The following is a 23,914-nucleotide window of genomic DNA, read 5'->3' on the forward strand; positions in this document are numbered from 1 at the left end:
ATACCAAGTTGAACTTAGGACTGAATACAATTTATTTTCCATTAGAAGTGGGGTAGAATTCAGGAAATAAGATACAAAGGAATTCGTCACCCTTCCTAGCTAATTTAAAGTTAAGAGTCAAGTAGATACAATCAGCAAAGGCAAAAGATTCCTTTCAACAAACTGCATAAGCTTGTACAGCAAAATCCCATCATTGTAATGTACAGCATTCTCTCACCATAAATGCCAGTCAGTAGCAAATGTCACATCTACTTAAGTGACTGGGTACACTGATATTGACTCCTGCAGTGTGATGTCAATGAATTTACAATATTCAATTAGTGAGGACATATTTACATACCACAGAGTTACATACTAGACCGAGGAATGCATGCCACTTATAATTTGCATTGGTCATTGCATGGCATGTCATGTCATGTCCAGAGAACACTTACCACTGCACACAAAAAGACCTTGAAAATGATATTCTAAAGAAAGAAACGTCCACCCTCTTCATGCATCTTCCATTTAAAAACAAGTACTAGTACAATGTTAAACACTATACCACATACCAATTAACACTCAACATATGTGGAAGTTATCATTAGCATCCATAATATCATATTTCATTTGATAACAATAACTGTTGGGTTGTGAACCGTACATGAAATAGATAAGGTGTGCACCCATACTGAAGAAAGAATGTTTGTGACATGAAGCAAGTTCTTTTCACTGTAGAAACTTAAATCAATGTTTGGCAACCTTGATAGTCTGCTTGATAACACTGTTTAACATATTGGGAAGTTGCTACTCCACTGCTAAAATAGCATGGCAGTCAACACCAGCTGACTACACGGTGCTCTGTGCCCAGTGTAGTTTGTTTACAACGGCATTGACTTCACAAAATAAGACAAAAGGATACAGATGCCAGTAATATCTCCTGTTATGCCAGACATATCGGCAACATGGCCAAAGTTGCTTATCAAGGATTATTATTAGATTCTAGGGAGTTTGCACTACTATAAAAAAAAAGAAATGTATATCATCAATGAATGCTAGGGCAGGTATCTGATCCATTGTCTTACATATACAAAAGCCAGTGAGTTTTATGAAGTTAGCAACCAAAGAAAAAAATAAAATAAAGCTGCTTTTAAATACATATAGCAGCAGGGTACTCTGTACAAACAATTCTATGCCACTCAAAATCTGAGAAAACAGTGACACTTCAAGTCCAAGCAACCACGCCATGCACAGACCACTGATAGGAACAGACTGGTCTTAGTAAACAGCTTAAGTATCATCTAGTCTTCATCATGGCCTAAGAACTGACCTGGTACTCCAATTCCAACATTCTAATCACCAGTTTTGCTGGAGAGAATGTTAATTGGCCGTTGGAACTTGGAATTGATTCATGTTGATAGATACTCAATATTCAGCTTTTTCACCAGCAGGAACAAAACAACTGCAAAACACATGCCTAGATATTCTGATGTCTACAATCTTGAAGTTGAACAAAGGAAGAGATCTAAAATAGACATATATCATTTTGAATTAGTCATTAGGGAATCACATTGTTCGTAAAGGTACACTTTCATCCTGACAATATCTGATTAACATCTCAATATACTACCCACAATTATCTGTGCAGACTTATTATATGAAGGTCCTTCATCTAAACACTATCAACACATCTGCCTGGATACGGTACTTGAAGGTTTGCCCCGACGGATTTGCATTGTTTAAGTCATTTAAGTCAAAATAAGGTAGGCTAAACCTACTGGGGCAGACGAGCACCATGTGACACATTCTAATAATGCCTTGTTGATGTTACTTCACTTGATTATATTTGAGATAAAAGCCCACCAAGAGATACACACTGAATCAGGGAAGCACAGGACAAGTTCATTGATAGCAACCATATGTACAAACTTTCCACAGTCAAAGTTTACAAGTTGATGAGTATGTCCTTACAGTAAGCAAGGCAAAGTTTTGTACAGGAATATGCATTATCACAAAAAACATTCTCAAACATCAAGAACTTCCCTTACAAAGAGCACAATATTGTTATAAGAATGGTGTGGTGCCAACAATAGCCACTCCCACATTAAACCAGTGTGCAGTCCAGTTCCTGTTAGAACATGATGGGCTTGTCTTTTGTCTTGCCTTGTACGTAGGCTGAGAACTTCCTAAGGAAACGGGGGTACTCTCTCTTTGCCAGCGTCCTCAGTACTGAGGCAGGAACCCATCCTCCGGGATTCACTGAGGACAGGAGGGGGGAGATTGTATCGTGAAAACACCCAACATGCCGGGAGTAAAGGTTTCGATTAGCAACATTACAACAGAGACAATATCAAGGCAAAAACAAAGTAGTGTCTAATTCTGATCCACATAATAACAGTTTTCTCATTGCAGGATGCTTCTACTGATAAGTAACAGTAACATTGGATCCACAGGAGCCCTACAGGGCTGTAATCTATCCAGTGTCTGAGGGTAGTTACCATCTACATCAGAGCTGTCTCCAGGTTGAAATTTCTTTCTGTCCCGCTCATTGCTTGGAGCCTGTGTTGTTAATTTTTTTGGTTAAATCCGTCATTTTAAGCTAACAAAAATACATTTTCATCAATTTTATGCCATGAAGTTCAGATACTTTTGACGGATGGGGTGAAATTTCTTTCCGTCCCAACAATCAAATTTGGGAAGGATGGGCCCTGGAGACAGCACTGATCTACATCTACATGTAGCATCGTGTGGTTTTTTTTCCATTCTTTTTATATAATAATATATAACAATAATATATGATCACAAATAGTTAATAAGAAACCATGCATTTTGGTAATTAATTACATAATAACAAACGTAATATCGTATGTTGAGTATGCAGAAGAACTCACCATAAGCAGCATACGCTATCTTACAGGAGAGGTCATCCCTGGTGATCGGCTGCCCGTCAGCAGGGGGCGTGACCAGCGTCTGGCACACGAGGCCGATGTTCAGTTTGACACGAACACACTTGTTTGATACCTAATGACAAAAGGCACACAAATGAAGACTCATCAACTCAAACTATACAACTACACAAATAGTCAAGAGTTGTTTTCCTTTCAGTATTGGTAATAAAAAAAATATCTTGGATCACTGCAACCCTCACCATCACCTCTTTTGATGCATTTCATCACTGATAGCAAAATCACAAGACGCCAGGGGGCCCCAAATCTAATACTTTCCAGATCTCATCAAGACCCACCCATATACCAAGTATCAATACAGTCCATCGCCGGGTGAGCGACACAGCCGGGATCGAACTCGCGGCTTCTAGTTCCAGAGGCAAGATCGCTAACAACTGGACTACGCACGCTACACTGCTGATGATGAGATGTTGTAAAAAGCCCAACTCACCGGGAGAGAAGGATGGTCCACGCTGAAGTTACACACTACCCAGGAGGGGCCCTCGTCGTCTCCTGTGTCCACCTGGCGGATACTGGAGACAAACAGGGAGTCTCGCTGCATGGTCGGCCACATGCGCTTGTGTGTCTGGTACACCACCACGGTGTCGTCTGAGATCTTCTCTACCAGTTTCACTATTTCTACAGTAGCTGTACAGGGGAAAACAATTCATAGTTTAAACAAACATTCATAAAGTTGGTTTTCTGAACCTGACCCTATGCTGAAAAAATTCTGGCGAGAACACTGCAATAACAAAAACTGAAGTACTTAGTACTTACTCTCCCACTCCATTCTGATGTCCACATCCCAGAAGTAGTGGCAGATCTCGTGTGCTGTCACACCCTTCACCACGTTCTGCGCCTTCAGGGGATCCACAACAATCCCATCCTCCTCCACCTCTCTCCTGTACACCTGGACATCAGGGAACGAGGTGGTTTGGCATATGATACAATTGCAGGCTGCAGCACTGATTAAAACTTTCATTTCCTCATATCATATACTGTAAATGCAGAAATGTTTGCGGTGATTTTTTGTTCGCGGTTTTCGCGGTGAACTTTCAGAGTGAACTTTAAACCACCACAAAACTTTTTACCAAGCTATGACTGTAGCGCTACTATTGTTTCAAACGCGAACAAAAAAACACAGCGAACACTCAATTTTCTCCCTACCACAAAATAAAAACCATGCGAACTTAAATACATTTACAGTACTGTAATTCTTGATTTGTTAACAGTAACTTAATTTTAGCTACTCATTCACTAGTCAACCGCTAAAATTTCATCATCGCAAATGTTTGATTACTAACAGTTGAGTCAGTGACGTTGGTTCCCACCGTTGATATTAAATGCCATGAACTACTCACTTTCCCCTGAACAACTAAAATTACCAACCGCAATATTAATTTAAATGAATTTACAGTAATCACAAACTTCATCAATAAATGGTTTTATAGAGCATTGCAATAAACTACAAATCTAATGTAACATCTTCAAACTGTAACAATTGGTCCTGCTTGACTGGAATCCTTGTCCTCATTTAGCTACTGACAATTAACTTCAGGGCTCGAAATTCATTTTTACGATTGGGTGCACTGGTGCGCCTTACCCAAGAATTTAGGTGCGTAGAAACAATTCTGTATCTGTATCTACATTGCCGGTATAACCGCCCTTTGGCGTAACACAACCAATTTTGGGTGCACAACATAATATAAAGAAGAATGTCCGCAAAACGTAATTGCAAATTCTATTGCCTCTCTTAAGAACTTGATCCTCAAGCAATACATTAAACAAAGTACAACAAAGATGTTATTGCTTTTTTTGATACATGTACTTGGATTTGAAGAATATTCTGTATACTAGTGTACCTTTACCCTATTTTCTACAGAAATATCTAGGTGTACCCAGTCAGAGATTAGGTTCACAGCTCCAATTCTGGGTGCACAAAATACATTATAAGCCCTGAATATACATGTATATCTTGGAGATCATTTGCACATGACAGAAGACATTGATAGTGTAGTTTTCCTTTCGTACCTTCATCTCTCCCTCCTCGAGAAGCAGCTGCCAATCACTCTCCCCATCTTTACTCTGGAAGGCCAGTCTGTGGTGCTCGCTCACTTTCCTCTCAAGCTGTCCAGATCAAGACATGATTTACAAGTCAGACATGATGCAAGCCATGCGCCACGCACAATTTACAAGAGAATCTAGAAGTCATCTATGATGCATGAAACAAGAGACAGCTTACCACAAACCATGCAGTATGCAACAAATAGGGGACAACTTAAGTCATGCATGATACATGAAATAAGAGAGTATCTCAAAACCAGGGCTGTCTCCAGCTTTAAGTTTTTTTCCGTCCTACTGATTCTTTGGGAGCCCACGTTTTTTTTTTTTTAGTTATATCTGTCAATTTAACCGAGCAAAAATACGCTTTCATCAATTTCATGTCGTGCCATTCAGATTTTTTTGACTGATGGGGTGAATTTTTGGTTTCTCCCCCACAAGCGAATTTCAGTTCTGGAACGGAGGGAAAGGTCCCGGAGAAAGCCCTGCTCCAAACAACAATGTTTTACATAATCAAGCGATAATTTCTCATCCTGTCCTACTCAGAGTCAGAATCAAACCAAGAATCTGTTATCATTTGTTCCTTTATAATCATCATATTATGAACATTGAAGAAATCACAACATAGATCTCAACTTCACCTACATGAAGTATACAACTACTGGGTACTTTCACTGCAGAGGGACAAGTAACTTTTGTTTTCATTGCCCTTGAAAAAGTGGTGCTGACTTACCTCAGCAAGATATGGAACCAGACCGCCGGCGTCTGTCATGGCTGACACACTGTCAGTGATCTGGTTGGACTGAACAAAAACAACAGTGTTCTCGTAATATTATCATGATAATAGAGGAAAGGCAAAGTCTGATAATAGCTATTGGTTCATAATGTTCAAAACAAAATGAACTTTCAACAAATGGGGAAAAATTGAACTTTCAAAAAATGGTGAACAAGGTAACACAGTTTAGGCCTAGGAAACAAATGTTGTAATTCATCCCTGAAAAAATTAGTGTTGGTAGGCAGGGATGCTCTTTTTCTTTATCTATTTTCTTTAAGATTTTGGCTGAAGTGTTCCAATGAATACATCTTAGCAATACTGAAATGCATCTGGCACTCAGTCTGGTATTTTCAACATCATCTTGTAATTATACAGATATATATTGTACAAGCATAAGTATATCATAACAAACAGTTAAACAAAGAAGCTGCCGAAGGGCGGTTATACTGGCTATACAGATACAGAAAGAAGTACTGTACAACTTCTATACATTCTTACATCAACTGTTCATTTGTTAACAGATGATGAAATACAGGTTTGAAAATTCTTATATCCCTTGCCAGTCGCTGACAACAAAAAAAGGCTAGGGTCGGCAGGTTTTTGCTAGGTAACTGGAAATACAACATTTTTCCTTAGCCTAATAAGCTAATCAGCCTTTTATGTGCTTTTCTACTGTCTGGATAGAGCGAAAATAGGGCACAGGGTGGCATGCAGCTTAAAGGCCCATCATGTTGTAATTTGGTGCCCCAGTTTTCAAATATGTTCATAAGGTGCAACATCTTCGCACTTTCACTCCCTGAATGAGGTAGGATTGATTCAACTTACTTTGTGATGAAATGGCCATAAATTTGACTTTTTGGATCGTCCTGATGTCACATAATGGCCCTTTAAGTTAAAGTGCAATGAAATTATCATCAATGAAATCATGATCAAACAAGCATTAGGTCATAAATGTACTGGCAAAAGAGAAAGGGAAAATAAAAGTGAAAATGTAAGAAAAATGTAGTAAAATCGCTTACAAGTACCATTTCCTCCAGCTTGTCGTTTCTGTCGAGGGCTGACTCGACGGCGTCGTAGAACTCTTCCTCGTTTATGGCACTGTGTGGCCCTTCCTACAACCACAAGGAAACATCGCAACAATCATTATCATTCTCATGAATAATCACAGGATCAAACAAACTTCAGTACTTTCAACTTTAGTATATGTACATGTACTACAAAAACACAAAAGCAAAAACAATGCAGTACACTCTTAAGTGGTCATCAAAATTGCATTAAAACTTACCGCTAATGTAAGAAATAGAACTGTACATGTACTACAAAAATACAAAAGCAAAAACAATGAAGTGCACTCTTAAATGGTCGTTAAAACTGCATTAGAACTTATCACTGATGTTAGAAATAGAATTGATCATAATTACTGACCTGGTAGTCAGGGCCACCAATAGCTGCTTTCTTCTTAAGTTCCTCCATACACCTCTTGTAGGCATCCTCAGCTCGTCTTCTCCGCTCTTGTTCCTGGAGAGAGAAGACAAGAGGTACATACTTCATACACAGAATCTGCAAACAAGTTTAAGCTTCAGGCACCAATTCTACTTACAACGTTACAATCATTGTAACATCATTATAACTTAATTATAAATATAAAGTGCCATAGGTGTACAATAAATTTTCTGTAATAGTCTTGGGATATACAAGCTTGGAAGAAATGTTCCAAAAAAAGGAAAAAAGACATGCACTACAGATCATCTTCTTGCCAACACAGAACAAACAAGATCTACATGTACTACTACAATATATGACATAGTCAAGAATACTTTCCCAAATACACTAGCTGTTGATTTTAGACTTCATATATATTGTATTCTAACATTCTATAAGCATCACAGAATTTCAATAATAGACTATTGTAACTAAAGATTACGCAAGTTCTAACAGACTATGAATATATGAATGCATATCTATTAATAGGTGAATATATAAATCCCACTTGCACTTACAAAGACTCCCTTAAAGAATGTAGAATAAGGAGAATCCAACATCTGTCCTTCAATCCAAGACAATCGGTGTAACCTAATCTACCGTCGTTTCCAAATCTACAGTAAATGTTTTATGACGAAAGTTGAGAATCTAATCTAGCGACTGGGATTTGACTTTACGAAGCATCAGCTGCAGTAGATAACCAGCCTCTATGATCAGCTGCGCTATAAATTAAGTATAAATGTTTTATAGAGAAAGCAATCAAGCCCCCTTCAAACTTCAACTGACATGCATGCCCTGGGATCGGGAGGGAAACAAATCTTATAAATGTCAGGAGTGCCAGGACAACTGTACCTTGGAGATAAAGCTCAAGCAAATAGCGCCTGTCAAACAATGGTGACATAAATCATTCAGATGCATCAGGCTTATCATGTTGTCCTTTTTTCTAAACAGTCTTGGCTCCAATAAAGATAGCATCTTATGCTAACACACAACTGATGAGTTCACGACTTTGTATGTGTTCTGTTGTAATTGCCTGACTCTAACCTTTGCTACTTCTCACCAAGAGCTGGAGATAACATCGTTTCTGTTCCATTGTCCATGACATTGACGCAGTTGATGTGAAATTAAATCCTAAAGACAAAATTAATGTCTTGTCTGTCCCTTGTGCATCGTTTGCCACCCTGCCAACTGAGCTGTACTGAATTTAGAGCCCTACAAAGGCATGTTACCCTTTCAGCCAAGGGAAGCACAAGACATCTCCGTATAAATACAAGTCAAAGCCGACATGTATCACTTCTCATGGACCAAATATTCAGTAGCAAAAAGTCCTTCTGAATCTATTCTGGTTGGGGAAGCTTTTGATCGGACTATGCCGGAACCTATCAAACCTGAAATCTACACAACAAAAGGCATGGAAGATCTGGACAGATGCAGACATACCGGCACACACTGTTACACTTTCCGTTACTAGTCCTATACACAAAGGACAACCATAATCACAGCTTCTCCCTCCAAGAAATATACAGAGTGACTGTAATCATCCATAAATTTCGGCAGGAACATAAGAAGAACAATTTTTTGTACATGCATTTTCAAGAAATTTAGGACCCTATTATACCTCCTGTGAAACCATCTCCTAGTGTACGCTTATTTGAACGGAGTGATTTGTGCGTGCACTCACCTTCTCCATTCTCCTGTGCCATGTGTCTTCCCGCTGCCTCATCAGGTCAATGCAGTAAGACAGTGTCGCAATTATCCCGGCGGTGGTTGCCTTAAACGTAATCGCCTCTCCCTTGAAGTCCAGCCCGTTCATCCCTGGCGGCAGCTTGATGTGGGGGGCTGGAATGAGAGAGGTTCCACAAGATTATCTCTCCTCACCCCAGCTCCAGCCTGCTCTTGTGTGCCGGGATAAAGATGTATTGCTGTTCCGAAATTAATTGTGATAAAATCTTCCCGTGTCCACTTCGAGCGGCAGTGAATCACTGACGGCTACATCTTGGAGATGACACACAACCACCGCAACTTAAATGGGAGAGGGGGGGCGGGCACCTTTCCACCTGATCTTTCACAAAATCACAGAGCAGAACCATCAAATCTAGAGTTGAGCCTGGATTGGAAATGAAAGACGGCTAGTAATGTCAGAGGTGTGATTCCAACAGGGGTAGAAAAATTACTTTTCTTATGTTCATCTCCAGGGAGCAAGTTGGCTTGAGCAAGTAGTCATCTCAGTCTGAACTCTGTTGCCCCTCAAATGTTGGCTGCTTGCATCGTCTTGTACATCTCAAACCTGCACTGTTCTGATAAAGCACTACCAGATCCAATTTTTTGTGGCTGAGCATACAGTGTGAATGATGACGCAAATGCATATTGCTTTTTTAATCTACGTGACGCGTCCCAGTTGCGACTTGACAAACGACATGCCACGATGGAAAGCTACTTGCCCACAAACCCGTCATCGCTAGTCGACAACCTCGCCCCTTTTTCTTCACACATTCTTTAACACAAGGCAGCATGCCATGATGGATGACTAGGGAAAGGGCATCGCTGTGATTACCTCTGGCGATTGAGATGGCTCATTTAGAGTCAATGATAAACTATGGGGCATGAACAATAACATTCCCCTCAAGGCCAACAGGTGAAAACTATATGCAGCAATAATAACACTGGGGATTTCCAAGAAAATTTACGGGCGGCTTTTTTTCCTAAAATCATATTTCACTGAAGATATCATCCATACTGATGACTATATAGCAGTGTATCCAGTATTTGATCATATGACACCAAGCTGCTGTGTTATATATGTTTGAATGAATTCTATTTGCTCATATCTTTGCTTGTATGAACCAATATGGTCATACACGGTGAAATTCTAATAAGAACCTAATCTTGTACTCCAATGTCTACCTCTTTAGTACATGACCAACCGAGGATGATAGGATCCAATGCAACAACAACTAGTTCACCTTGGTCCTACACTATAATTTCAGATTTTTCAATGTTATGGCCAACATTAAGGTTACAATTCAACACAGTAGAAATACACTCAGAATCATTCTTTTAGGGGACAGCACTTCTAAAATAATCCCACAAACTAACCTGCCTTCACCCCCACACAGCCGAAGTCGTTTGATTAGACTAACAGAAACACGGGGCCTTTGCGTGGGGCACACATTCATCTTATTGTAATCATACTGTCTGTTAGGAGCGCTTGTGTGTACTGAGGGCCTACAGGTATCACATTCATCTGCAACCATGTAACATTGCTACATCAATCACCAGCCAGGAGGAGATGCATGTGGAAAGGTTACCATATTCATACAGAAACCTTCCCGAGGAAGGAGAGCGCTGTTCATGCAAACGATATTCTAACCTTGACAACTCAAGCTGACAAGTCTTTCTGGGAAACCGGCCATAAAATCCTTTTGACTGTTCCTCCTGTTAAACTGTGTAAAGATCACACACACACACGTATACTGAACTCACGTGTGTATTCACAGAAACGTAGAACAATCTGTACAGAGAGGAAAACTACATCCGGGGTCTTTGCCCCGGGTCCTAGTGCGCAGGTGCGTGAAACTAAAAGCGGGAAAACTACTAGATAAACATTCCCTTCTATTCTTTCTTTAACAGAGTTAGTTAATGCTAGAGCAAAACAAAATATAATGTTACATGTTTATAGTTGACTAAATGGCTGCTGAATACTAAATAATATTATATGTATTAAACTATCTTCAAAACATATTTACCACAATACAAACTCCCTAAAACTAAAATGTTTTAAACTATCTTCAAAACATATCTATCATAATACAACTCTCTAAAACTAAACATATATATTATACATGAAACAAAAGGAAAACTTTTGGTCAGATAACATCTGATTCTCTAAGTATAAAGAGTCACAAATCTGTTTGGAAAAAAATAAGAAAGTCTCTTACATGCTATTGTTCTTACTGGATTATCTTTAACTCTAAGGTATCTGAGCCATATATCCTGTGGAAATCACTTCTAGTAAGGGGTTGGCAGTCACCCCTTTCTTAGTCATAACATCAGCTAATTGATAGCTTCCTGGGACCCATTTCAGAGTCACATCTGATACTCTCACTAGTTCTTTAATACTAGATATCTCAATTCTGAGACGTTTCTCTAAGACTAGACTTGTGGATTCAACTGCCTGTACAAGGCTTCTGTTGTCAGTGATTGCCAGAATGGGTACATTATGGGCTGTGCTTATTTGCAGGATCTCCCGAAGATAGATAGCCTCTTCGAGAGCATTTGCCATTGCTAGAGTCTCTGCGGCCAGAGTACTTCTGCATACTCGTTTAATTCTACCACTGTGCCAGGCTACAAGTGCACACTTTCCATACGAGTCTGTCATAAAAATCAAATGACCACCGCAACTCCCACTATTCTCAAGGTTAGCCAGACTGGCATCAGCAAAAACAGTTAAACTGACGTTCTGCATTCCACTGAGTCGGGGATAGACAATTTCCCCTTCTGATGATTTTAGCTTTTTGACAGTCTTTACCGCCTCAGTCAGATGAGTGGTAGTAGCATGAGCAAACTTAGTAGATAAATCTATAGTCTTGAAAGATATCTCTGGTCTTGTACCATTGGATAACCAGTTCATCTGACCTACAAGTGACCTAAACATTGTATATTCCTCATTGTTAAGGTCCCTAACAGTGTCAACTTGGGTAGTGGGCATGTCTCCATTGGACAAACCTTGAAGGTACTTATTCTGGTGTATTGTCACCTTGTCGTTCTCCTGAACAACATTGATACCAACATATGTGAATGTTCCTGACTCTTGACGGCTGGTGTGGTATTTCTCAGCTAGCGGCGAGATGATCTTCTCTTCAAACAGTTCATCGCCACCATACAGAAAGTCATCTACATGAGTCAGAATGAATCCATGTATGACTCCATTGACATGATACAAAAACATTGCGGGTTCTATGTCCGAAGTCTGACATCCCAGTTCAATGAGTGTGTGTTTCACTGACATATAGAATGTCCTTGCTGCGTCATTGAGACCATACAAACATTTACGGAGCTTCCATAACTTTCCCATCATTTCATAGCCTTTTGGGGGTTGTACAATGACTTCACGAGAAAATCTGTCACCTTGTAAGAATGCAGATTTGATATCCATAGTTTTGAGAATCCAGCCATACATGACACACAAAACCATGAATACTCTTAACACTTGCTTGCTTATAGTTGGACTATCACTTTGTATATGCTCTTGTTCCTCAAAACCCCTAGCTACCAAACGGGATTTCCTTGAACCATCCTGTTTGATGGTATCAACCCATCTTGTTGATATACGGTCTTGACCTGTATCATCTATCACATCAAAGGTTTCAAAATCCTTCAGTTTTTGCATTTCTTCATTCCTGGCCTGTTGAATATTAACATCAATCGTTTTACTATGTAGCACCACATTATCTCTGCCTACACAGATAACATCTCTAATAGTTGGAGATTGTAACTCAGTGTTCTGTACATGGTATAGTCTTCCCTTGTCATCTCTCTTCCACGCCACATCTGAGTTCGGCTCCTTATTTGCATTCTCCACGTCACTTTCATTACCCGTGTCATAGACCGGATTACCTGGAACAGGTTCATCTTCGTGTGGGGGATTATCTGGTCCCTTAAATGGAATGTTTACTACATCTTGGGTAGGTTGCTCAGGTGTATATTCCTGACCCGACAAAACCACTTTGTTGACATGGACTCGAAGCATATATGCTCCATGTCGAATGAATACAATCTTTCCGTCCTGCACTATGACCTTTGCCGGACCATACCATTCTGAGCAATCGTCCCTCTTGTAATACACCTGTTCGTTGGGAGCATATGTGCGTTCAGCAATTCTGATTTTATGACGTAAAGCTCGGCGCACTCTTTCAGACGACTCGGCCTCCGTGAACGCCTTTCTGGCAGCGGCCAGGGCTGTGAGGTGTTTCAGTAGAACATCTCCTTTGACCTCATTGGTCGAAGGGGGGTGTGTTTCGAACCCAGGCAGTACCGGATTTCTGCCAAACACAATTTGGTATGGGGAATATCCAGCAAACATGGCCATGGCATTTTTTGCTGTGCATGCCCATGCAATGAGCTGATCAATAGGTGTGTTAGGATTCTCATAAGCCAACTTCTCTAACATGACATCCATCACTGCATGGTTACGCTCACACACACCATTGGAGAATGGTGAATGACCCGCCGTTGTATTCACTTTGATGTTCAGCTTGCTGCTGAACTCCATGATTTCTGCTGCTGTGAATTCTCCCCCATTGTCCACCATAATCTGTTCTGGGATACCGTAGCCACAGGCCATCCATAACTCCATAAATGCCTCAACTACGTCCTTGGGATACTTTCTCGCAATTCGTTTTGCCACAGTCAAACGTGAGAACTCATCAACAAAATACAACAGGTACTGCGATCCCCACTTCTTGAGGTCCATTGCCACAACTTGATTGAACCTGGTTGACTTTGGCAATGCTACTACCGGCCGAGCAGTCCCCCGCTTAAATCGCTTGCACACATCGCAGCTTTGACATATTTCCTGTAGAATAGGGGCGTAATGGCTTCTCCATGCGTTTGCACCTTGTAACAACTCTGTCAACTTCTCAACGTTGGGATGGGCGAATTGCCGATGGAGATGCAACAGTTTCTTTCTTGCTTGTGCCACATCTTCTCCTAGGTCGACCTGCAGCACTTCACTAACCTCAATGGGCTGGTTCACTAAAGACACACAATAATGTCCGGAGGTGGTCAGGTTCAGGTTAACACTCTTGCCAAAGATTGTAGCCCTATCTTCACGTGTGTGCAAAACGATGTCTGCTCTCTTCATGGCGTCAAGTGATAACAGGAGAGGAATGTCACTGTCCACGACATCTGTCATAATCATAACATCTTGACCTGCCATCTTTGCGGGAATGCTGAACTTACCCAGGGAAGGTAACCTCTCTCCCCCTCCAAACTTGAATACATTGGTGCTTGCTTCTTCTTTGACATAGTCATGATGCTTCTCATCCAAAACCGACAAGTATTTCTTCATCCATGACATACCACATACTGTGGACGAACATGCCGAGTCTAACACGGCGCAAAGGGATGCCTCAGTTGAAAGCTCTGACATCAGACACTTTGAGGCTCCCGTAAACAATACTGCAAACTGGGTATCTTCTGACTCCGCTTCATTTTCTGTCACGTGGGCCTTCTGCGTCTTAGCGTCGGGACACTTCTCTAACATGTGTCTAAATGATCCACAACAGTGACAACGATAATAATCTCCGTACTTGTTTTTAGGGTTGAACGTTCCTTCACCCTGCCGACTTCCATGGGCGCCGCCATCTTGAAACCGGAAACCGCCTCGACCCCTGCCTGGCTTGTTGTAGCGGCCTGGTTTGTATTGCCCTGTGGCGCCTGGTACATACCTCCCACGAGAGGCTTGGAATGTCTGCTGTTCTGCCACGTGAACCTCATGCTTCATCATGGGCATGGCAAAAGGGTTAGACGAATGTGCCGTCATAAGCTCACTGGAAAATTTGCGTAAACTTGCCTTTGCTTGAGTGTATAGAGCTGTCTCTTTGGTGTAATCGAGCCCTGTCATGACCAACTTCGATTCCGCAGGGGACAAATTCGCACGTCTTACCAACAACAAACCGAGTACGGAGGCGGGAAGAGTCACATGGCCACATTTGTTGAGAGTATTATAAAGAACGTCAAATTTTGAGATGTACTCACTCATCGGTAGGGATCCACGGCTAAACTGGTCAAACGCAACAAACGATTCCCAAAGTCTTCCAGTTTCGTCAACACGAAGGTGCTCGTCCAGTTGTTCCAGAACATTAGCGAAACTGTTGTCCGATGTGAGTTCCGGCATTTCCAATTTGGACGAGAGAAACTCACGAGTTTTGTACTCAGGATCTTCACTTGATTCTGGTAGGCTAAGCATGATCTCGATGCCCCGTCTCGTCTTGCCTAATGTCGTGACTGCATTCCAACATTCGAGTTCGAACCGATACTGTTCGTATGTCTTCTCCTTCATGTTGAAACGCGGCATTCTGGAGTGATGCTTCGACCATTCCGACCCCGCCGCCATTTTTTTCTTGCTGCCGATACTCAGCTACACACAAATTCTCAGAGGAAACTCGCAGACGTCGTCAGCAAAACTCCTGACTTGCGACACTGGAACGGTTGAGCAGTCAACAATACTCCGACTACCAACCACCCTCTGCTACCATTGTTAAACTGTGTAAAGATCACACACACACACGTATACTGAACTCACGTGTGTATTCACAGAAACGTAGAACAATCTGTACAGAGAGGAAAACTACATCCGGGGTCTTTGCCCCGGGTCCTAGTGCGCAGGTGCGTGAAACTAAAAGCGGGAAAACTACTAGATAAACACCTCCATGTGAAATTATGTGATTCCAAACACTCATCTGATAATTCTGCTGACAGTTAAGCCTCAATGGATACAGAATATGCCAACTTTGTACACATGAATTTGATTACAGCTTTAATGAGAATGACATGATTTAATTACATTAAAGACTCGGAGCTTCTCTATCTAATCTTCCTGATGTCATTAATCTTGCTGGAGTCAGAACTGTTCACTGCAGGGATATCTGAGGATCAGTTCCACCTGACGAGAGGAAAGACCCCAATCGTTTTGCAATTAACCTTTCCTAATAAATGCCAACCCTTATCTCTAACACACCTGTACACATATGCATGTGGAATAGATAAAACCCTCTAAGGTGAACTGTATATGTTGTAATGAATCACAGGCTTTGCCTAAAGGGTATCCATGATTGCAATTGCTGAGTCCTATCCTGTATAATTGGGACAGCTTGAATAAATGAAGTGCATACATCATGTACCAGATTTCAGATTGCTATGAAGCATTTCAGTATCTTCTGCATATTCTGGGCTTCAAAAATACCAAACAAATATAGTCAAAGCAATTCTAATTGAATTCAAATCAAAACCAAACATACCAACTGATGTCAGGTTCGGCAAAAAGAAAAAAATAATTTCTTGCAATTTTGTATAAATTAAAGGACAAATTGCTTTGAGGGAATCAATGCATAATTTGTCTCATAAATTTGAAATCATCATTTCATACATATTTATAGATACCTCCATCAGGGTCTATACAGTCATGTACAGTACATCTTCAAGTATTAATTAGTCAAACATAATTTCTACATGGTTTTCAAGAGGACTGAACATAGATATATTCCTTTTTTCACATCATCTTCCACAGACTGTATCATCATTTGACTGTATAGATCCTGTGCAACATTACAGATTCCCAATTTTCTGATTTGCATGCATGATCATCATGATTACCTTTGTTGCCATTGTGGTGATTGTCATGTTTGAGATCATTAGGGATCTCTACAGAGTTACGGGGTGTACCATAGTCATCCTCGTTCTCATCATCGGCCTCATCCTCCGCCACTGAAACACACAAAGTTGCAGAGTCTAAACAAGCTGCCAGGTGGCACCAATACAACAATACAAGATGGCTCAAGATTTGTTTAGCCTTCTCCCTGCTGCCTAACTCTGTAACTAACAGGGAATTGGGTGCCAAACGGCTACTGCAGAGCACTAAAGGTTAAAGATACTAACAAAGTTGCAGAGTCTAAACAAGCTGCCAGGTGGCACCAATGCAACATGTGGGGGTCACACCCAACATGAAAGGAAAAAGTAGACTGAAAGTTGGCTCAAGACTTGTTTAACCTTCTCCCTGCTGCCTATCTCCAATCAATAGGGAATTGGGTGCCAAACGGCTACTTTAAAGTAGCCTCTACTAGGCTCCAGACGTTGCTGGAAAGAGTAGAAATCAGCCAAATAGAGGAGTTGGCCAGTTGATAGATACAGTTTGCCATGTCAGGACAGTTTGCCACATTTTGGCTGATTTTTACTCCTGAAGAAAAAGACTCTTTTTTTCACAACCAAGGGATTTATTCAACCGACGTTTCGGTGACCCTCTGTCACCTTCTTCAAGGCAATTCTGACTGGTTCACATATGCATGTGGACCAGAGCACAGAAGCAGGTAGCTGAGAAGGAAGAGAACAAATCAGCAGTGACAGACCACATCATGAGAAACAACTGTGCTATAGACTGGGATGGGGCCAAGGTGATAGACCGAGAGGACAATAGAGTAACACGTTGGATTAAGGAGTCTGTATGGATCAGGAAATCCGCTCCAGTCATGAACCGTGATGAGGGGGGATATAGACTCAGTCACGTTTGGGACCGCATCCTAAAGAAATAATCGTTACATCGTTTGTTGATCGATATGTAGTTGTGTATGTGTTACACTTCTGTATGTTTGGGACCGCATAGTGATGTCATCCCCTGTGTTTGTACATATGTAAATATTTTGCGTTTGCATCTCATTAATATGTATAAGCAGCAACACCTGTGCTGTATTGCTATGTGAACCAGTCAGAATTGCCTTGAAGAAGGTGACAGAGGGTCACCGAAACGTCGGTTGAATAAATCCCTTGGTTGTGAAAAAAAGAGTCTTTTTCTTCAGTGACTTACCAACCTGATGAAACTATTCACGGATGATTTTTACTCCTTCCAGCCACGTTTGGAGCCTGGTAAAGGCTAACTTCAGAGTGCTAAAGGTTAAGGATACTAACCTGTGTCGTTGTCTTCAGTCTCTATTTGAGAAGAAAAGGCATCAAAGTAGCCCTGCAGGGCATCCACCTGGCGGCACAGGATGTCCCGGAATGTCTCCATCTCAGCCAGCTTCATCTTCAGGTTCCGCCCTTTCTGTGGGACCAGAGGTGGGAAAACTCAGTAGAACTGTGTGACATACTGTTTAATCTAACACTATGATATATGGTATCTGTACTTATTGAGAATGAAATAATTCATCACACTGGGCCAGCCAAGGCAGCTCTCGCTGGTAACGACTGACCCACAAAACACAGACAAACGTACAAGAATAAAAACATAACCTACAATAAATGGAACATGAAGTCATTACAATATGCATATCTTTACCAAACATTTTCATGAAGGCCACCAACAAATGCTATCATGCATTTCTTATATTTCCATTGCCATCTACCACTTCAAAATACAGTAGCTATCACTGCTGGTGTGACACACTAATGACTGCAGTACTTTCATAATCTGCTAGGTGGCACTTCTGACTCTTCCAGCCAACCACCTAACAACATCAAACTCAGTCATGTATAGGAAAAGTGTTTTTAAACAATCAGAATATTCTATGCAAGGTCTGTTGCACTGACCTATCCAGCCTATGATCAATCATACACGGTTACAGAAGTCTGCATGAACACAACCACTGACCTTGAATGAGCTTGTGGAGGCGGTGGAGAGACTCGCTGATGAGACTGAGAACAGGGAACCATGGCGACGCAGCCCGCTGTCTGGACCAAAGCCAGCTGCATTCTGGGGGAATAGATGAATCATCAGTGAAGAGGCAGGCCATGAAAAATTAACAGAGCATGTCAGATAAGATGATAATTTCTCCTTATCTTCCTAACCACCTTGTAATGTACTAAATAGGTTCTGCGCAATCTTTCAAATGAAAAGATGTTTCTAATGTTTCATTCTCCTCAACGAAAATTATGAAAGAACAGAATATTATGGTGTGTAGAGCTATTAAATCTAACTCTACTGGTATTAAAATATCTAGATTGTAATGACTGTTTTCTTTATATTTGGGTTCAAAGGACAATCTAAAATTGTAATCTACTACATGTGATCAAGCTCACATTTTTCTACAAAAAAAATTATCATGAAACTCAACTTTTATGCCATTGCTGTTCAGAAAATGGATGAAATCGATATATCTATACATTACAGAGATTTTTCTACATCAGCTGAAGATACAGAGAACCTGCATATAATTGTATACTTGAGGCAGTGTTCTCGCCAGGCCTTTTCAGCATAGGGGCCCCCTATGCTGTGTTTCAACCAGCATATATGGGTGTTTCTTTCTGGGACAAACCTTGTGACCCTTCATAAATCTTATAAAAAGTTCATATTTGGCTTTAGAATGAGGCTGTGACAGAGGAGAAAGTCTACTTCACAAAATTTATCCCTCAAAATGCATGAAATAATGTCTCATTGGGCAATGAATTTACAAATTTTCCGGGGGAACATGCCGGACTCCCTACTCTGGTCATGTCTTCAGCACTCCACGTGTGACTTGCGCCGCGTAAAGTTGGCCTTCTGTACCTGACCCCTATGCTGTGAAAAAATTCTGGTGAGAACACTGCTTGAGGTGTGTTATTACCGGTATATGTACCTTTTGTGCCTCCAGTGCGGCGACCCACTGCTCCCGGTGGTCGGTGTTGTCGGTCCGCAGGTACCATGTTGTCTCATTCACGGTCACATCAAATCTGTTCTCATCAAACTCATGGGGCTGGAATAAACATGAAATATTGCTATGAGCTGTTTAAGTACTGTAGTGCTATCATCATCATTATCATCATAAACATCATCATCATCGGTCGACCCTCGGGGGGAACGGGGTAAGTTGATGCACCATCAAGGACCACACCAGTCTATCCGCCATGGCCGCACTCAGTTCCTTGATATCGATGTTGGTGTCTCTTGATAGAGCCCTCAGGAAAGTCAACTTCAACTAAATTTCAGTAAGAAAAGACTTGGACTCCCTGGAGTCATCTAAACAAGGACTTTTTGAAATTGTAACAGTGGGGATCAACCTCCACTAACTTACCAGTCTAACTGGTCCGGACCTTTTAGCCTAGTGGTTAGCGCGTTGATTTCCCAAGCCGTGCCGATCGGGATTGGCGCGGGTTCTAATCCCGGGAGCGGCGTACTCGCCCCTTTGGGTTTTTACAAAATCATGATATTCCCTCAATAAGAAAACGGACGATTTTTCCTTCACGTCGTCATTTAATAGGGGCCATAAATCATAATTCAGTGTAAATCCATTGACTATAGATGTTTCCCATCTTCCTGGGCTGCTGTCCCCTGGGGGGGGCAGTATCTCTGATGAGATTCCACAAACACATTGTTTGCATTCCATGAAACAAGGATCTCCCTCTGCTCTCTGTCAGAACAAACATAGTTATTCTACCGAATTGGGATTTGGGATGTTACAAAGAATTACCTAAGGTGTAACCACCCAGTATACAAAATTCTTTAGAACTTTTCTTCAGCATACATGTAATTTGCTGCCTTTACTCTGTTTCGATTCAGAATCATAAACGTGTCACTATGTACACAAAATTATTTCAGACAATTAAGAATAAATTAGGTACAAAACAGGGTTTTTCTGTCAATGGAAAATGAAAAATATATAGATGTAGGGCTGTAACTACTAGTAATTGATTCAACAGGTTTTAGACTTCAGCAGCCATGCTGAATAGGAAACAAGTGTCCTAAGATTGAAAACAGGTTCTCTGGGGAGCAGGGACATTCTGAATGATATACATTTACATATAGCAAAGGGTTCTGTGCAGTTTCATTTATTACACTGAAACACTTGAGTGGTGCCTGTGAAAAGACACTATAATTAATATTCTTTTTCTATCCCTGGAAAACAATTGAAAGCTGCTAGTAATTAACCTTCATGTTATCTATACATTTGTATGTGATAATGTGTGCTGTTTTTAAGTCTCCTTCTCATAATGAGTCCTGGCACAAATAGATTTCATATCCTTTCATCTAAAGTAAAACCATCTGAAGAGCAATGCAAAGAAGCATTCCCCAAATGTTCCTCTAATCCCCAACAGGTTCTGCAGTGAAGAAAAATCATCAACTGTTGATCACCCACATTACATCACATCATCTCTGGATGGATGAGTTCCACTTAGGGTACCCACGTATTCCTGCACTCATGACGTCAGGGAGTAAAGCAAAGAACCATGCTCAACACCAGACACCATCCATCTAAAGCATGCAAGCACAATATATCACTACCCTGGTTAATAACTGTGTCTAGACTTGGAGGCTCCAATCATTCAAGTACACTTTATATATACTAAATAATATTTGTTGTGTATTCATGTTTGTGTTTTAAATCATCAGATTTATAAAATTCAGTTTCAGTAATTAAAGCGCATCTTCTAGCCAAAGCCTTTTCAAGAGTAGACTGTTGGATGACTTATCACTCTGTAGAAAGTGTATATGTATAATACACAGTTCACATCTATCTTCATTCACAGGGGAAACCACCAAGTGACAGCTGTTATAGGATAAGGCATGTTCTGTACTGCAGAGTTTATCATAGGTGACAGGAATAAGGGATGGGCAAGAAGACATCATATTTCCTGTGTATTCTGGTATGAAACCCAATATGGGATAAGACAGGGAACTTAGTCATAATCTTTGACCTGTGGCGACTGTACACGCTTTGAAATCAAGAGTCTTGAGACCTTTTTAATAGCAGCAAGACAATTTTAGACTTGTAGAAACTGATATATTTCTGTAGTATGCAAGCGTAGCGCTAAAGCATCCCTGCACCATGTGATGTGGTGATCTATGAAAACAAGTGTCAGACTGTACAACCTTTTAGCAGCATGTGGCTGTATATAACTGACACAACAAGGTTATCTGTAAGGTGACACTCACAAGACAGAGCATCCGGCACCAAAGGCTGAACAAGCACAACTTGTTGACTAGTGGGGACAAGGAGGGCAATGTACATGTACATGCATATTGCATACTGATACTAGCACTAGTAGGTGTCTTGTCCTTTGAAAAGTGCAAGTCCCTTTTTGTATATCCTAGAAGAGCCAATGTTTTCAAGCTTATCTCAATGGCAATGGACATTATAGCCATGCTAAAAATGCACACATGTACACCTCTAGAGATTTCAAATAAATGGTATATGCTGTCAAAAAAGAACTTCAGTTACTGTAAATGCAGAAATGTTCACGGTTTTCGCAGTAAGCTCTTCGGCACAAACTGAAAACCACCGCGAAATTTTTTGGTCTCCTGCCCCCTCGTCTACTATTGTCTGAAAATTATACGAACTTAAAAACCACAGCAAACACTCCATTTTCTCCCTACCGCAAAATTAAATAGCCTGAGTACCAGCCTCCGTAGTGACCGCTGGCTCAAAAAAAAATCGCTTGCTAACCGTGGTTAAAAATCTAAACCATGTCAACTTAATAATGCATTTACAGTACAGGTATTTGCAATTTAGCTTGTGCACCAAACATGCAGATTCCCAGATCAGCACCAAGCCATAGAATCAGTGATGACTTCAACAAAGTTTGCTTAGCCATAGATGAACATTACTCACAGTGTAAGTTTTAATTTGCCAATACTAGTTGATTTAGAACCATACTCTTTATGCATGTACTGGTCTCTAGCTGTCATTCTCAATCATGTTCTTCAGAATTCAGATGGACACTTACTGTTATCAAATACTTATGTTTACTTTGTTTAAAAAAAAGTTGTTCGATTAGATATCGGCAAGAACATTAATCTTTACTCTGCTTTCTTGTACGTAATTTTTTTAACTGGTTCTTTCTAAATCTAATCAACATTTTAACGTTTTACTTTTAATTATACATCGAATCAAAACGGGAATCTTATTACATGTACATTGTACTTGTGTTACTAACATACTTGAAGCTACCTTATATGGCTTGAAAGTTGAAGGTTTGAACGAAAGGAGAGAGAACCAACATCCCTTTGTCACTTGTTACACCCACAGACCAAATGGTTCAGTGGCCTTTGCTGACTTCACGAATGACTGCTTATGAGGGTCTGAGTGACTCACCCACACAGGATGCACAGACACGTTTTCTCCAGATCACATGAACTCCATCAGCGGATATACTGACTACAATTACTACAGTACAACCTGCTATAAACTCATCAGAAATAAAGTCCGTTATTTGTCTATTATGTAAATGATATTTGAAGTGGTCTGATAACGGTATCAACAACATTTTCACGCCATGCATTCACGTACACACGTAAGGCTGGTGTTATTTACAACAAAACCCAAGGCCAGTCTGGTAGGGTTTGTTGCACAGCGTCAAACCCTAAACATGACCCTGTCCCTGGGACGGCAGCAGCATATTTGTGTGGAGGCGTGGAGGGGATTTTGTCGCCATGAGGAGACGCTGAGGGATTAAAAAGCGATCCAAAATGCAAAATCGCCCTCGCATCGCCATGCTGACAAAACATGTAACTCGTGGCACGCAGGCGGAAAATTACCTGTATCAAGGCCTTCGACAGACTTATGGATCCTCTGCATCCGTACTCCGTCTCGTTCTCCGACTTGTAGTAGCTCAGAGTCCCATCTTTGAGCACCAGATATCTCTCTTGCCACCCATGAATGTAATTTGTCCACTTCGAAAGTGTCTCGCAAATCTCCGTCGGTGTGTTCGCCAAGTCCTCGTCGTACGAAGAATTCTCCTCTTCGTCCGTCGCGTTCAAGCTGTGGTCAGACATTGTCCTCAAAAATGTTCTCAAGACGTTTACAACCTACTTGGAAGAGCTATAGAGACCGTAATGTTTGAACTAGAGTGAGCAAGGCGTCAAAACATGTCAGCGAAAAACGCCTACAAACACAAACTTCTCTTCTCGTCGGCCATGTTGGTTGTGACGTCACCACATTCATCGATCGATGAAAAAAATTTCACGTGGACGTCACAAATATCCGCCCCG

General features: G+C 40.9%; 1 protein-coding gene across 5 annotated transcripts; it reads right to left on the reverse strand.

Moving 5' to 3' along the window:
- Window positions 1–14: 14 nt before the first annotated feature.
- LOC136428653 (ceramide transfer protein-like) lies at window positions 15–23,848 on the reverse strand. 5 transcript variants are annotated; one of them, XM_066418338.1, is made up of 15 exons: window positions 23,462–23,848; window positions 19,566–19,682; window positions 18,602–18,703; window positions 17,923–18,055; window positions 16,687–16,728; window positions 8,924–9,081; window positions 7,186–7,278; window positions 6,780–6,872; window positions 6,586–6,645; window positions 5,719–5,787; window positions 4,956–5,051; window positions 3,702–3,834; window positions 3,376–3,572; window positions 2,871–3,000; window positions 15–2,238 (listed from the first exon to the last, which is right to left on the reverse strand). In XM_066418338.1, the coding sequence occupies exons 1-15, from the start codon at window positions 23,696–23,698 to the stop codon at window positions 2,111–2,113; spliced, it is 1,788 nt and encodes a 595-aa protein (XP_066274435.1). In that variant the 5' UTR covers window positions 23,699–23,848; the 3' UTR covers window positions 15–2,110. The 5 variants fall into 5 exon arrangements, with proteins under 5 accessions (XP_066274435.1, XP_066274432.1, XP_066274430.1 ...); XM_066418335.1 differs by having other exon boundaries at window positions 6,786–6,872; window positions 16,618–16,728; XM_066418333.1 differs by having other exon boundaries at window positions 16,618–16,728.
- Window positions 23,849–23,914: the final 66 nt, after the last annotated feature.

Source organism: Branchiostoma lanceolatum, chromosome 2, assembly GCF_035083965.1.
Source record: "Branchiostoma lanceolatum isolate klBraLanc5 chromosome 2, klBraLanc5.hap2, whole genome shotgun sequence".
Lineage (NCBI taxonomy): Eukaryota > Metazoa > Chordata > Leptocardii > Amphioxiformes > Branchiostomatidae > Branchiostoma > Branchiostoma lanceolatum.